At 35.1% G+C, this 13,576-nt stretch overlaps 3 protein-coding genes across 3 annotated transcripts; 2 read left to right on the forward strand and 1 right to left on the reverse strand.

Annotated features, from left to right (window-relative positions):
• The first annotated feature begins 1,810 nt into the window (after window positions 1–1,810).
• On the forward strand, window positions 1,811–5,476 carry LOC145232866 (uncharacterized). The gene is made up of 5 exons (XM_080097542.1): window positions 1,811–2,135; window positions 2,196–2,307; window positions 2,567–2,684; window positions 3,112–3,272; window positions 4,216–5,476. Exons 1-5 carry the CDS (start codon window positions 1,960–1,962, stop codon window positions 4,420–4,422), a joined length of 774 nt encoding a protein of 257 aa, XP_079953668.1. The 5' UTR covers window positions 1,811–1,959; the 3' UTR covers window positions 4,423–5,476.
• On the reverse strand, window positions 5,464–9,408 carry LOC145232864 (uncharacterized). Its single transcript, XM_080097540.1, has 7 exons — window positions 8,966–9,408; window positions 8,779–8,862; window positions 8,154–8,318; window positions 7,640–7,792; window positions 6,897–7,177; window positions 6,367–6,498; window positions 5,464–6,290 (listed from the first exon to the last, which is right to left on the reverse strand). The coding sequence occupies exons 1-7, from the start codon at window positions 9,183–9,185 to the stop codon at window positions 5,967–5,969; spliced, it is 1,359 nt and encodes a 452-aa protein (XP_079953666.1). The 5' UTR covers window positions 9,186–9,408; the 3' UTR covers window positions 5,464–5,966.
• A 334-nt stretch (window positions 9,409–9,742) lies between these two features.
• LOC145232865 (syntaxin-16-like) lies at window positions 9,743–13,203 on the forward strand. The gene is made up of 10 exons (XM_080097541.1): window positions 9,743–9,859; window positions 9,940–10,084; window positions 10,335–10,435; window positions 10,509–10,561; window positions 10,631–10,737; window positions 10,812–10,974; window positions 11,861–11,964; window positions 12,019–12,162; window positions 12,230–12,310; window positions 12,557–13,203. The coding sequence occupies exons 2-10, from the start codon at window positions 10,001–10,003 to the stop codon at window positions 12,659–12,661; spliced, it is 942 nt and encodes a 313-aa protein (XP_079953667.1). The 5' UTR covers window positions 9,743–9,859; window positions 9,940–10,000; the 3' UTR covers window positions 12,662–13,203.
• The last annotated feature ends 373 nt before the right edge of the window (window positions 13,204–13,576 follow it).

Below are 13,576 nucleotides of genomic sequence, written 5' to 3' on the forward strand. Positions count from 1 at the left end.
CTAAATCTACCCGTTTAAGGGGTGGCTGACGGGATGATCACAAGGTCTTTCCCCAATCCCCGAACGAATAATGTTTATGTTCACATATGCTTGTTGTGGTTTCGTTACCTCAGTGCGATCGAATAAACTGTAACTAAGTAAATGTGTAATTTGAAAACTGGGGCCGAATTTCGATTTGACCCATAGTTCTAGAGAACTTTATCACACTAAAGCAAAACCTTTCCCTTTTCACTGAATCAGCTTTTTAATGATTGATGACTAAGCATAAAATTGGTCGAGGATCGGCTTCGAGCTAAATTTTAACACGGACTTGATTTGGGCCACTTTTGTATGCCAATATTATGGCAGTAAATCTTACTTTCAGGCAAGTTTGGACCTTTCGGGTTTCGAGCTTGTGCTATTGGGCGCAGGTACTATAATTTCGGTACCGCTTAGCGTACTCGTCTGAATCGGTAAATTGTGGTTAATTTGTATAAACTCATGTTCTCACCTTCACCAAATTTTCACCATTTTATTCAAAAACCATCCTTTATACAACAGTGGAATTAATCAACCGCCGCCTTAACTGTCCAAGTACCGATGTAGCCTGTACGTCTATTTTACCCAATATTTCACTATATGGCCGTAAATACCGCCTATTCACGACTTTGCAAGCCACTTTTTTGGTCCTAAACAGAAACAACGAGTTTCCATGTAGTAATTTAGTCTTGGGCATGGCCCATGCATCTAATATTGCAAAGCCTATAAATTCTGGAACTTGTCGTCTGCTATACTGTGTTTATATCGTTGCAGGAGAATCATAAACTTACGAGACCGAAACGTCCTGTGTGATGCGTGGAATTCGAAACACTTGCATATTAGTTTGAAGTAAACTATTCATGTAGGTCGGGTTCGACACCAGTGTGTGTTCTTCCTTGCGGCGCTTGAAATAACTTCACAAGGTTACTTTTTTAGGTTGTTTCATGTCGAACACTGTCCCTCCATTCCTAGCAATACTAGGGTTCTCTCGACCGATTCAACGTTTTCAGTGCTCCAAACTCGCTCTCTTTCTGGACTCGGTGCATTTGCTGCACGTTAAGTCATGATTCACCAAGTTATGCCAACTGATTCGTTCTCAATAACGTTTCAACGTTGTGCAGCTTGTTTCGGTTTGGTAATTGAGTTCATTGCAATTGTGTCACTATGCGTTCTTTTACCAATCCAAAAAACGTAACACAACAATTAACTAATTATGCAATGCAGACCACACATGCGAAAACCGTTTGCTAAATATTAAACAGCGACAACCTGTTGGATTGATGTTGTGATGAAAGCCCTCCGCTAATGCTATTGTTTTAATAGGAACAAAAATAAGACATGGGACACTCGTATCCGACTCGAACCTTTTTCAAAGACCTGATTGTCTTGACTCGAGCCACAATTATGAAGAAAAACTTGAATTAATCTGAGGGGACGCATACACCAAAAAAACTGACTTGACTTGGACTCGTTAGTCGTTAAACCAGATTTCATTTAATTTTTTTATCTGTTGAGTATACTTATTTGCGCTTATTTGCACAAAAACTTGGCATGCAAATCGAAACTGTGTTTCGGAAGCGTTTAGGGTTGAACTAAAGTTTGCAAAACCCCAGCCTAGAGTTAACCTTTTCATTTCGCCTAGTCGTTGCACTACAATTTTATTTTTATATGCACGTATTGTATAAAAGAGTCATCTCACAATCGCCGGCCCTCACTTTTTGAGTTTTTTGAAAAAGAACGACTGTGAACCTTCACTCATCCGGTTTATTTTAATTTAAATTCTATGACGTGGCCTTGAAAAAGTATTTATTGGGGGAAGTTCCCTGTGTTGTTATCCAAAGCCGTTTCTTGTGTTTTAACTCTTTGGAAAAGTAACGAAAAGTTTTTGGTACTTTAGGGCCCCTTTGTCTGGCTGATATCGCATAACTATGCCTTTAGTTAATGCCTAACACTGCGCCAAAAAATATAATACCTTGGGTAGTAAGAATGCCGGAAGTACAATTAAATCGTATGCAAGCATTTCAATTTCTTTTGATATTGTTTGCTGTTCCTGCTCAATATTTCTTATACGAATGGACGGGAAAAACGGAAAATAATAGAGTGGAATCAATTCACAGGTTTGTTGTGCTTTTTTTCTACGTTTTTTAGTTAGTTTAACTGAATTTCTGTTACTATAGTTTACTGGAAACGTCTAAGAGTTTCACAAAAACATATTTGAACTTTGCTTCATGGCAAATCTGGATTCATCAGTTTTCGAAAGAGTTTATATCTTCAGGGATCAAGACAAAGGTATGATTTGCTTAGCCTAATTATCTGGTGTTTTACACTTGGTTATGAGATGTTTCATTTATTTCTTAGATATTTTACTAATGTACCTCTTCCAATCTGAATAATAAGCAAAAAAATACAAATTTATGACAAGAAATCAATATGTTAAATTTATTATTATTATTTTCCAAAAAATCAACATAAAAAGCACTTGAGTTTAATTTATTAAAGTCCTTTTTTTGGTATTATTACATGAAGCACTTTTTTGCATTTTGTGCAGATTGTTAAAAAAGAAGCCCCTCCACCATCCAAAGGGAAGCAAAATCTGAACAGAAAATCAGAAGAAAGTGTGGCAGAAGAAGTATTTTATCATCGCAGTCCAAACAGCTTTTTTGCCAGTAATATTACAATCTTAGCTAAATATGAAACTAATATGCTACATAAATGTGTCAGTCTTCCTTGTTGTCTCACTGAAAAACAAAGCTGTTGATAGACAGATAAAAAAAATTCTTTAAAATGAACTATATTGAATTTAATGTTGCAACTTAAATTGAGCTAGGATTTATTTCACTATATAGGAAACAAAGAAACATAATATTATAATTGCTTGACAAACATTTAATATATTACCAATTGAGCACCACACTTTTGCCATGGTATGTTTATTTGCACAAAAACTTTGCCAGTCTTGGTTTGAATCTGTGAGCAAAAATGTAAACGAAAATGCTTTTACTCGGATAAATCTAAATGGAAAACACCTGTAGTTTTTATCAACTCATGGTAACTAAAACTGTCTTAAATCCACATTGTAACGTTTTGTTTTAGCATCAATTGAACCACATGTTAGAAAGCCAGGAAAAGTACAATACAGAGTTGGCCAAGTGATCAAGCACAAAAAGTTTGGATACCATGGGGTAATAGTTGGCTGGGATGAAACCTGCAAAGCACCTGAATTTTGGATAAAGCAAAACCATGGGCCAAACCAGGTATTTTTGTATATGGAACCTGTTTGGCATTACACGCTTTAGCATTACCTACTTTTGAAAGTTATGCAATGTGCTTGACTGAAATGCATTTACATCATATTATTGTAAAGCCATAATGCCCGGATCATATGTGATACTTTTTCCTTGTCAAATGCTTGCAGCTTCCATGCATTTCTCAATCTGGTGTAAACATGCATTTATTTCCAATATATTGTCATTTTGGTACTTTTTACTATATATATGTTTAACAAAACATATCATCCGTTTTAAAAAATATGTTTAAGATTAGACAAATATTTTTTATTTCTTTGTACATACAAATATTGTGCCCATCACCTATTTCTATAAATAGGACTTCATGGTTTCCATTACAAATAATTATATTTGTGCATGCAATAAAAGTACATGGTCTTGCATTGTTGGTGATTGAAGAATATGTTTATTGGACATTCTAATTAAAAAGTTTAGTGGTTCTCCTGCAATTGGCAAAAGTAGGTTGAAACACTAAGGGCCGAAAAGACAAACCATGGCTCTTAATACCCAAAGTCTGCATAAAACACCAACTGACGTTTTCCAACCGTTGTTGTTGTTGTCCAACTGACCATGCAAGCCATTTTCTGTCTAAAATAATACAGCAGGTATAGGGAAAAACACAAAAAATCTGATTTTTACAGATTGTAGAGGTTTTTTTATGTGAATTTCATTGGCCAAATTGTTAAAACAAAAATGCTTCATTCAATTCCTCCAATCAAATTCACACTAAACCTCTCCAATTTGTATTTTTCCTTATACCGGCTGTATTATTTTGGACACAAAATGGCATCCAATAGAGGCTCTATGATGTAACAATGGTTGGGCAACTTGTTTTACATAGACTTTGTTTTTCAATTTTTTTATTTTAATTTTTTTGTCATTATCGATATGTATGTTGATGTTGTTACAGCATTGGAAAAACCAACCAAGTTATGCAGTTCTTGTTGATACAAGGGATCGCCCTGGAGGACAGACTACCTATGTCGTCGAGGAAAATATTGCTGTTATTTTGAACACCAAAATAGTGCACCCAAATATCAACGATTATTTTGATTTTTATGATGGTGCACAATACCATATGAGGCCTGCTTTGCAAACCATATATCCAAATGACTGATTACTGGAAATGTTTATTTAGTTGGTTGCTAACATAGTGTTATAATTGTTAGGCAATTAATAGAAGATGGTGGTTTTGTTTGCTTGCTTTTATATTATGTACACAAGCATTTGTGAAGAAATTTGGTAAAAACATATTACTGTACTAAAGTGTATGATTATGCATGTACACAAAAGTTTCTAAGCCATCCTTTGTTGCCAAAAGCTGTAACTTTAAGAAACAGTCAAGAAAATTTATCAATAACTGCATTCATTGGTTTTTCTTTTGAACAATATTGTAGACACAAAAGTGGTTTTTGTTTTATTTATTTGTCCTATGAATGCCGACTCTTCTTTAACTTTCCATTGTTAACACATAACTTAGCTGCTGCAAATGTTCATGTTTTGGCTTCCGTAGTGATGATATTCAATTAGTTTATAGTAACTGACATTTATAGTTTTTCTGGGGTTGACTGGCTTTTGCAGTACTATCGCTTAAAAGGGAATTCAGGCCAGATCCTAATGAATACTAATACTGTGGTGATGCATCAAATTTAAATGGATGAGCACATAGTTGAGTGGCCTTCAAAATTTTCAGTTTGAGTGATACACTTTTGTGAATTGGTTTACAAATAAGATTAACATAAATTCATATTTGCTTATTACTAAGCAACGGTGGTTGTGATCAGACTTTCCAAATATTCACTGCTGAACCTGCGTAGCGGAGTTGGTAGAGCCTGAGTCCCAGTAAGACACATATTGTGGCTTGGAATCCCACCACAGGCTAATTTTTTTCTAACCCATGTCTTGCCATATGGAATGCCGACCGGCTGGTCTGGTGTAACGCCTTTAAAGTGGGCCTGGCGTATTGTGATTGTTTACAAATAGTTTGACTCTATTGATTACCCCTGGCCTAGTATGCAAAAGCCAGAAACAACTTTGCTAGCTTCATCTTTGATTGAAACTTATTTCGGCCCCATTGGTATACGTTTTTGTGTATACAGTATACATACACGTTTTTTTCTGGCTGTCAGTGAAATTCTGTGTCATCAAAATACACAAGTTTGTTAAGTTAACATGTATGTATTTGCAGCAAACAGCATTGCACCAAGCTAGTAATAGAAAGTCTTCACAAACCGATAAAGGTCAACATGGTAATACCAAATTGGGTAGTGTAGTTATACAATAGATGTGTTAATGTCATGATGTTGCTTGCATTTGCAGATGCAATTGCAGGTCTTAAACACATCATGTCTTATTAGACTCAAAAATATGGCATATGTAAACAAATCTACAAGAACATTCAAGACTAAAAATTAAATTGGAATTAAAAATCTAACTTTGTTTTATATCTTACCAATAGCAATGTTTAGAACTTAAGCACTATTATTGGTATCATATAATTCAAAATAATTTTACAACATGGCATTAGGCGTGCGACACAAATTAGGTCAAAACATTCAGCAACTTGCTTTCTACCAATAAAAATATGTTTTTATGAAATGAGTTATATCCCCAAAGGCGCAATTCTTTTGTGTAATCAAACAATTGCCCTTAATTAAATCTTTACTGATATCCAATACCAGGCTGTCGAGGCCTATAACTTCCACGGCCAAACAGACGGTGTGGATTTGGACCACCGGGTGGTACCTGACCCTGGGGCATGTTGTACCCAGGCTGAGTAGCTGGGGGGCCTCTGGGTTGCTGATGGAACCCTTGTTGGTTTTGTTGGGGCATAGGGTTAGCTGGTTGGCCATAAGGAGTGGGTTGTGGAGCCTGAGGTGAACCACCATATTGGTTGGCCACTTTTGGTGATGGTTGCTGGCGCTGGTCCTGAACTTGTTGCTGATCATAAGGGTTGTACGAGCTTCCAGGTGGTCCATAGTTTGCCTTTGTTAAATGTAGGTTTTACAAAAATATCATAATCTGCAATCTAGTAAATGTACACTAAGTAGTGAGTTTTCACCTGTGGGGCAGAGTTCATTCCTGGGGCCTGCATATTAGGGGCAGTATATTGCTGACTGGTCATTGGTGGGTTAGTGTGCTGAACTGGTTGTTGTCCATACTGGGTGGTACCAGCGTAGTTGCTTGGTTGATTCTAAAACAGGTAACAGTTATTTCAAAACTGAATACACCTGTTATTGTTGGTACAGAGATCAGGCAATTTAAAAAATCATTCATTTTTGTAAACACTGTCTAACCCAGGGTTTCAATAGGGGTGATTTCATCCACCAAGGGGCGATAATGACAATTTTTTAAGTTGGATGCAATTTTACTTAAAACAGGGGTGATTTCAATATTACTGATTGGATAAATATATACAAGGACTGTGAGACTCAGCTAACTTTAACTTAAAAGCAGATTTTTGTTGTCTTGCAAACAAACACCAAGGACAAGGAGCGATTGTTTGTACTTTTTGTGATCTCGAAAGCAATGTTGGGCATTTTTAACCTGTACCTTCAATTTTACAAAAAAGTTGAAGACCCCTGGTCTAACCTGAGTTTGAGCTGGTGGCACGACTTGAGTTGACGCAGCAGGCATGGGAGGTTGTGCTCCTTGCTGGTAAGTAGTTTGCATTTGTTCAGGGTTCTGTGTTTGTGGAGGAAAGGCCTGATTTTGGTTTTGCTGGGGCATCATTCCAAAAGATTGGTGCAGAGAGTCCATTGAAGTTTGGGTAGCTGGCTGTTGTGGTTGTTGTTGTGGTGGCTGTTGTTGGCGCAGTTGTGTGGCCGATGACACACTGTTCACACTTTCTACAGGACTTGCCGGCCTGTCAGCTGAAAGAAATGTCAATACATAATTAGGGTTTGATATCAAAGCACAATTTACATAAAAAGCATCAAATACTTAAAGAAACACATATATCTTGTTTAACGCTACCACACAGTTCAAGGCTTTGGTGTAATATAAAATGAGATATGTTTGTGTAATAGAATCATAACTTTTGGCCCAAAAAAAGGTTCAAAGTAAATAGTTTACTTGGTCAGCCGATCTGTGCCAATTTGTTGTCATGTTTTGGATATTGCATTTTTAAGTACTTATGAAAACAATTGAACTGTGTAATTCCTTCAATAATGATGTTGATAATGGGGCATGGAAATATCTCATATGATATAGCTTGACCTTTACAAAGGTTATGCTACTACACTAAATACATTACATAAGTCAAGTACATATATAACTTGACAATTTAAACCAACCCGACAGATTCAATGTGGAGAAACGCAAAAGTTTCACACCTGTTTTTCCGAAGTTTGTTACTTGCTGTGTGGAATTATTTAGACCAGCTGTAAGGGGATCAAAGGCAGGTTCATAAGTTGCTTGACTTGGAGCTAATGAAGGAGTTGCCTCTGTGTGGACTTCTTCTTGTGTTTTTATGTTCGGTTTCACAACTGAGTAAAACATATTATACAGCTGTATATGGTAGAACACACTAAGCAGTATATGAATATTCATTTGGGCCTTAAAAAATGTCAAACTATGAATATGTTGTTTGTGTAGATTGACAAATGTAACAAATTTATTTACAATGCACCCTAACAAACTAGTTCTTCACAAAGCTCATATAAACCTTATCTTCGGACACCCATTCGGAACACATGTACATTAAATTTGTTTAACCTAATTAACTTTCAGGACGTTTTGTTTTCAAAAGATATTTTTCAGCACAGGCGCAATAACAAAACAGGCATCCTTCCCAAACACCAAGCCATAGACTCCACAACCAGCAGCATTTCATAGCAGTGCACATACCTGACACAGTTGGTACTGTGCTTTCTGGACTAATGCCATCTGGTGTCTCGACAGCAAGTTGATCCAACAGTTTGTTTACTTGATTCCTGATTTGCATAAGTTCATTTCTAATTCCAGTTGTTCCACCCAGCTGCTGTTTGTTTCCAGATTGAGGATGTGCCTTTGCTGGTTGAAGAGAGAGATGATAAATAGTCAATGTGCTAAATCAGTGGTTCCCAAACATTATTGATGAATTTTTCACTGAATATATCAAAACACTCTCATTCCTCCACAAGAGCCTACATAGTAGATGCTAAACCAACATAAGATTATTGTAAATTGAGTCGTTAGTCAACTTAACAGGTTATATTTTCCTAAATAAAGTGTCTTTTAAGAAACCACATGTACAAATTAAAGCAGATTCCTTCTCTCATTTTAAAATACCTCCCCGTTGGGAACCATTATACCAAACTGTTGGAAGAGTCATGGGTAGTATGCATTAAACAGGAAACCTTACAAACCAAGAATATGGTGTCTATAATTATTATGTTTAATTGTTAGAGGCAGTGGAACTGAAAGAGTTTGTGAAACAACAGCCATTTAGGTTTCATTAGAACAAAAAGCTCCCTAAAAACATTTCACTCACTGAATATCGTTATTTTCAGTATGCGACTCATCTGAATAGCAAGGTTCATGTCTGAGTCATCAAAAATTGTGATCAGATCACCATCTAAAACAAAATAATACAATGAAAAAATCACCATAAAACATTTTAATTTTCGCGAATTTTAACACATTACATTTTTTTATAAAAAGGAAAACAATACACAAACCTTCATCTGCATATTTTATAGTCACTTCTTCGTTGGTTTCCAGCGTGCCACGAAACACACGCTGCATCATAAGAATTAACTCATCATAGGTCAATTCCTCGTTATAAATCGGAATTCGTCTTATATCGTCGCCCAAACGGGCCTTTATAATAAGTTTTCCGGTCAAGTCTGTGCTTCCGGAACCTTGACTTTGGTTCACCATGGATGTTGTGTTAAGCATTTTCAACTACTTAAGTACTCAACAAAAGACTCGGATACACTAAAAAGGTAAAACCGGCGCAGCAAAGCTCAGTAAATCCTGTATTCTTTAGTTCGTGTGTTATATTTTTGTCATGCGTACGAGCGAATTTGTTGTTTAGCCACGTCGTGTCACACTCGGTCACCTGCGGCGCTTGTTATAAGAACTCTTCTGACAGTTTTGTGACCTACACACGGCCTTTGAAAAATGTGTGCTTGTAACTTTTATTTAATTCCAAAGTTTTACGTTCACGCAATGTCAGAAACTTGTCTTACTAATCGCGAAAGCGATGTCTCAATAATCGTGATTGGTCACATGATTGTGTATTTGAAAATCCCAACAAGTTGACCATGTTTTTTGAATATTCAAAAGTTTCTAGGAATATATTTAATTTTTCTGTTTTGAAGATATTTTTCTGGTTAGTAATGTGCGCAAAACCAATTTCCTATTTTTCCGGATGACCAACTCCATAGATAACAAAAATTTTACGAAAATAAATGAACACTATTGTCCATTATCAATTTTATCATTCATTGATCTTCAGCTGACTGTAACGAATTATTATCTTTCGTTCAGAAAACATATCAGTAGATAACTTGTGTTTTTGGTCTTGTCTGTGGTTCACTTCACTTTAACTTGGCCTGGACCAACAGGAAGTAACTAAGTTACTAGATTACAAGTTAACATTTTATTTCAATAAAATAATTGTAACATTTCGCCGTGGGTATGTTTTCAGCATTTTTCAACTTGTTTGTCCTGTGAAGGAACACTGATTGAGTGCAGCTCACTATTTCATCATGGCTGTTCGGTCTCTGACTGATGCTTTTGTCCTAATGAGAAACAATGCAATGCAAAACAAGCACATGTTCATAAATCACAATGTAAGAATTTGTTTTTTATCTGTAAGATGTGTTAGTAAACGAAACACAACCCTTAAGATGTTATTTAAACAATCCCACCTTGTTCAACATTATATCATTTTATTTTTGAATTAAATTTTATTATATTTTGTGTACAGACCCTTTAGTAACATTTAATATTATTGATACTTTATTGTGATAATTCTACTTTCGTTCCTTTCATAACCATTTGTAGCTTTAAATTATTTGCTAAATTGTGTTATTATTTCAGAATATAACATATGAAGATGACACAGTTGCTTTGGTTGGAAATTCCTCTGATGTTGAATCAGCTGTGTCTTTTAAAAAGCAGAAGCCATCGTTCAATGATTGGTAGTAATTGGTGTTTTAGCATTTTGATTGTTGTCAAAAGTAATATAATTTATTTGAACAAATTTGTTGGCAGGTCAGACACTTCACAAGAAATAAACTACAATTTATCGAGAATAGAAGAAAAAAGTAAATTGGAGTTTTTAAAAATGCTTTGGATATATAAACCTTTTACATGAATTTTAAATACTTTTCAAGTTCATGAATTGACACTGCTGCATGACAAACACCTAAATCGTCCAACGTTAGATGATAATGTTGATGAAGAACATGCAATTGAAATACTAACTCAAGAAATTACACAGGTCAGATAGTGAATGCAACGTATTTAGCATTACAACATTTTTAACGCATCAAATGTATAAATACTATTTTGCAGCTTTTCCACAGTTGCAATGGCAGTATTAAATTAATTGGCAGAAGGTGTCAAAAATCGAAAAACCAAGAAAAAGTCATCCTGAAAAATGCCATGTCTTCATTTGCATCAAACTTGCAGGACATGTCAACAAACTTCCGAAAGTGCCAATCAGCATATCTCAAAAGTTAGTACTTTATAAAATGATGTTCTGTTTTCCCAGTTTTGGGCTTTATCAAGTTAAATTCTCCATATGTTTGCAAAACAGGTTAAAACTGAACAATATTTGTAAAGTACAAAAAATAACAGGGTTTGTCATCAAACATAATAGAAAACATTAATACTTTTTAATTGTTGTAAAGCAGGTGTGGCCAACACGTCGATCGCGATCGACTGGTCGATCGTCTGCTTTTGACTGGTCGATCGCACTAAATTCTCCATTGATTAGTATCAAAAGCTTATCAATTGAAAAACAAATTAATTAATATAAAACAGCACTTCTGACATTTTGACACAACCCACAAATGTGCAATGAGACAATAATAATGTAAATGTCACTCTCTTTGTTGGGTAACAATTGTGATTTTCGTTTGTCGTCACAACTTTTATGTTTGCGTTAACGAAGCAGTTGCAATTGATTGAGGAGATTTAAAAGTTTGAAAAATATGTACATATGCGACGTTTTATTGTTGCAAGAACTAGGTGATGCTTTATAATAAAACTCATGAATATAAATATGTGGTAATTGTCAATCAAATCTCATGCAGAAATTTGCGTTATTGCTTTGTGTAAGTGGTAGCCTAACTTACTACTGATCAGTCGATCGTGTGCAATTAAGAAAATTTTCGTCGATCTTAACGACTAACAAGTTGGCCACCCTTGTTGTAAAGCATTTTGGAAAATTTAGCAAACTGGTCAAGTTGTATATACATATTTTTATTGGCAAAAATTAAGAAAAGCCAACATGTTGTGTTGAAATGAAAAATGGTGGGTTTAAAGGCAGTTCTTAAAACAGGTAAGCCGGTAACAGTGTGTGAATTGTCACCCAAAATAAATATGTTTTTTGCCCACAGAATTAAAACGCAGAGAAGAAAGATCAAATCATTTCTTTGGACAAACAAGTGCACTTATGGTGGAACAAAATGAAGATGATATTGATGATGAATTTTTTGAAAAAGTAAGTCTTTGTGTTTCATCTCTCTAACTTTTGATCATAAACTTCTGCTTTTAGGGATTTTCCCAGGAACAGATTGCATTTGTTACACAAAACGCGGTCAACATTGACCAAAGGGAAGAAGAAATTCGCTCAGTTGTACAAAGTATTACCGACCTTTCTAACATTTTTCGTGATTTAGGAAGTATAATTGTTGAGCAGGTATGGTTTTATCTTTTGCACTGGAAATTTTACTGAGTTATTTGTTTTTAATTTTATATTCTTTCAGGGAACTGTCTTAGATCGTATTGACTACAATGTTGAACAAACAGTTGTAAAAGCAGAGTCAGGTGTTACACAATTGAAAAAGGTATTTTATAACAACAAATAAAAAATAAATTAATGTTATGGCTAAACTTGTTAATTTACCAACCATTGTGTGAAACAAGTCATAAAGGCCCAAAATAAAAAACAAGTAGGAAATTTGATAACTGTACCATTAAGGGTATGGTATTTGTGATCAGTCATGTTCGCATTAGGCATGCTGCATTTAACACTTGTACACCAAATGTCAAATAAGGGTGTGTCTTTAATTATATGTATTTGTTTATTACAGGCAGAAGAATACCAAAAGAAAAACCGAAAACTAATGATAATTTTTGTTATGGCCATTATCGTTATCGTACTTGTCATCATTTTGGCTTTGGTAAAAAAACGGTAGCACCTGTTTATGAGGTAGTGTTGTACTTGCCCTTATTTCTTCACTATATTGCTGTTCTCTCCAACAGCTTGCCAAAGGCTTTTTGTACCTTCTGGACGTACCATATTGTTTAAAAATATGTTGTTTGTGTTGACGGCCTGTCCAAAGTGTGCTGCCTGTACGGTGTGTATCTTTAAGTTAAGCAATTGAAGTTTTACAGCCCATTGTGTGTTAAACAAAAATATTGCTGAATTGTTTTGGTGCAAAGTTAGACTATTTGATACCAACAACATATTTTATCAATTTAAAAAAAACATGAAGCAAATTGGGCATGAAATGTTTGCAACAAATTGAATATTTCTGTAACTTATTGTTTGAAAGATCATGTTTGCTGGAACAACAGCATTTTTAGCATAGGACACTGTGCTGCTAGTTTGTTTTTTGTTAGCTTGTTTCAATGTCACTAATGGACTGGGGTTAGCACATATGTTAGTTGTGTTGTGTCTATTTTGTCTTGTTTTTATTAAATATTTTTACGTAGTGCAATAAAGTAATTGACCTTGTTTGTGTACTTTTTTGTGATTTTTTTTTTAATCTGAGAAGAAGCTTGTCAGGTGCTGTTAATGTCAGTATATACAAAAACATATATATATATAATTAGATGACAGATTGTTTTATCCAATTACCTTCTCTCACTTTTTTAACTTCCTCAACCCAGAAGTAGGTTATGAGTTAAACTTAAATCAGTGGCAGACCATGTCTACAAATATTGGTCGATCCACTCGTTTCCTTTTCATTCACAAAAACCAGCTATGAGATATTTATCCACTTGTAAAACAATACTCATGTACTATTAGCATAAAGTTAGGCCATAGTCTTTACATACCCGTATGTAGAGACTATGGTTAAGCTAAGCTTGAACAAAACTGAAGTCTG

This window comes from Phallusia mammillata, chromosome 6 (assembly GCF_965637545.1).
Source record: "Phallusia mammillata chromosome 6, kaPhaMamm4.hap1.1, whole genome shotgun sequence".
NCBI classification, from domain to species: Eukaryota; Metazoa; Chordata; class Ascidiacea; order Phlebobranchia; family Ascidiidae; genus Phallusia; species Phallusia mammillata.

Bases quoted from the DNA above. Each gene is read 5' to 3' on its own strand.
- LOC145232864 (XM_080097540.1), bottom strand. From the start codon at position 9,185: ATGCTTAACACAACATCCATGGTGAACCAAAGTCAAGGTTCCGGAAGC. The intron at 8,863-8,965 runs GTTTGTGTATTG...ATTTTGTTTTAG, and splicing joins TATAAAATATGCAGATGAAG to ATGGTGATCTGATCACAATT. The intron at 7,178-7,639 runs GTGTGAAACTTT...CATTTCTTTCAG, and splicing joins AACAAACTTCGGAAAAACAG to CTGACAGGCCGGCAAGTCCT.
- LOC145232866 (XM_080097542.1), top strand. From the start codon at position 1,960: ATGCCTAACACTGCGCCAAAAAATATAATACCTTGGGTAGTAAGAATG. The intron at 2,308-2,566 runs GTATGATTTGCT...CATTTTGTGCAG, and splicing joins CTTCAGGGATCAAGACAAAG to ATTGTTAAAAAAGAAGCCCC. The intron at 3,273-4,215 runs GTATTTTTGTAT...ATGTTGTTACAG, and splicing joins AAAACCATGGGCCAAACCAG to CATTGGAAAAACCAACCAAG.
- LOC145232865 (XM_080097541.1), top strand. From the start codon at position 10,001: ATGGCTGTTCGGTCTCTGACTGATGCTTTTGTCCTAATGAGAAACAAT. The intron at 10,975-11,860 runs GTTAGTACTTTA...TTTTGCCCACAG, and splicing joins CCAATCAGCATATCTCAAAA to AATTAAAACGCAGAGAAGAA. The intron at 11,965-12,018 runs GTAAGTCTTTGT...TTCTGCTTTTAG, and splicing joins ATGATGAATTTTTTGAAAAA to GGATTTTCCCAGGAACAGAT.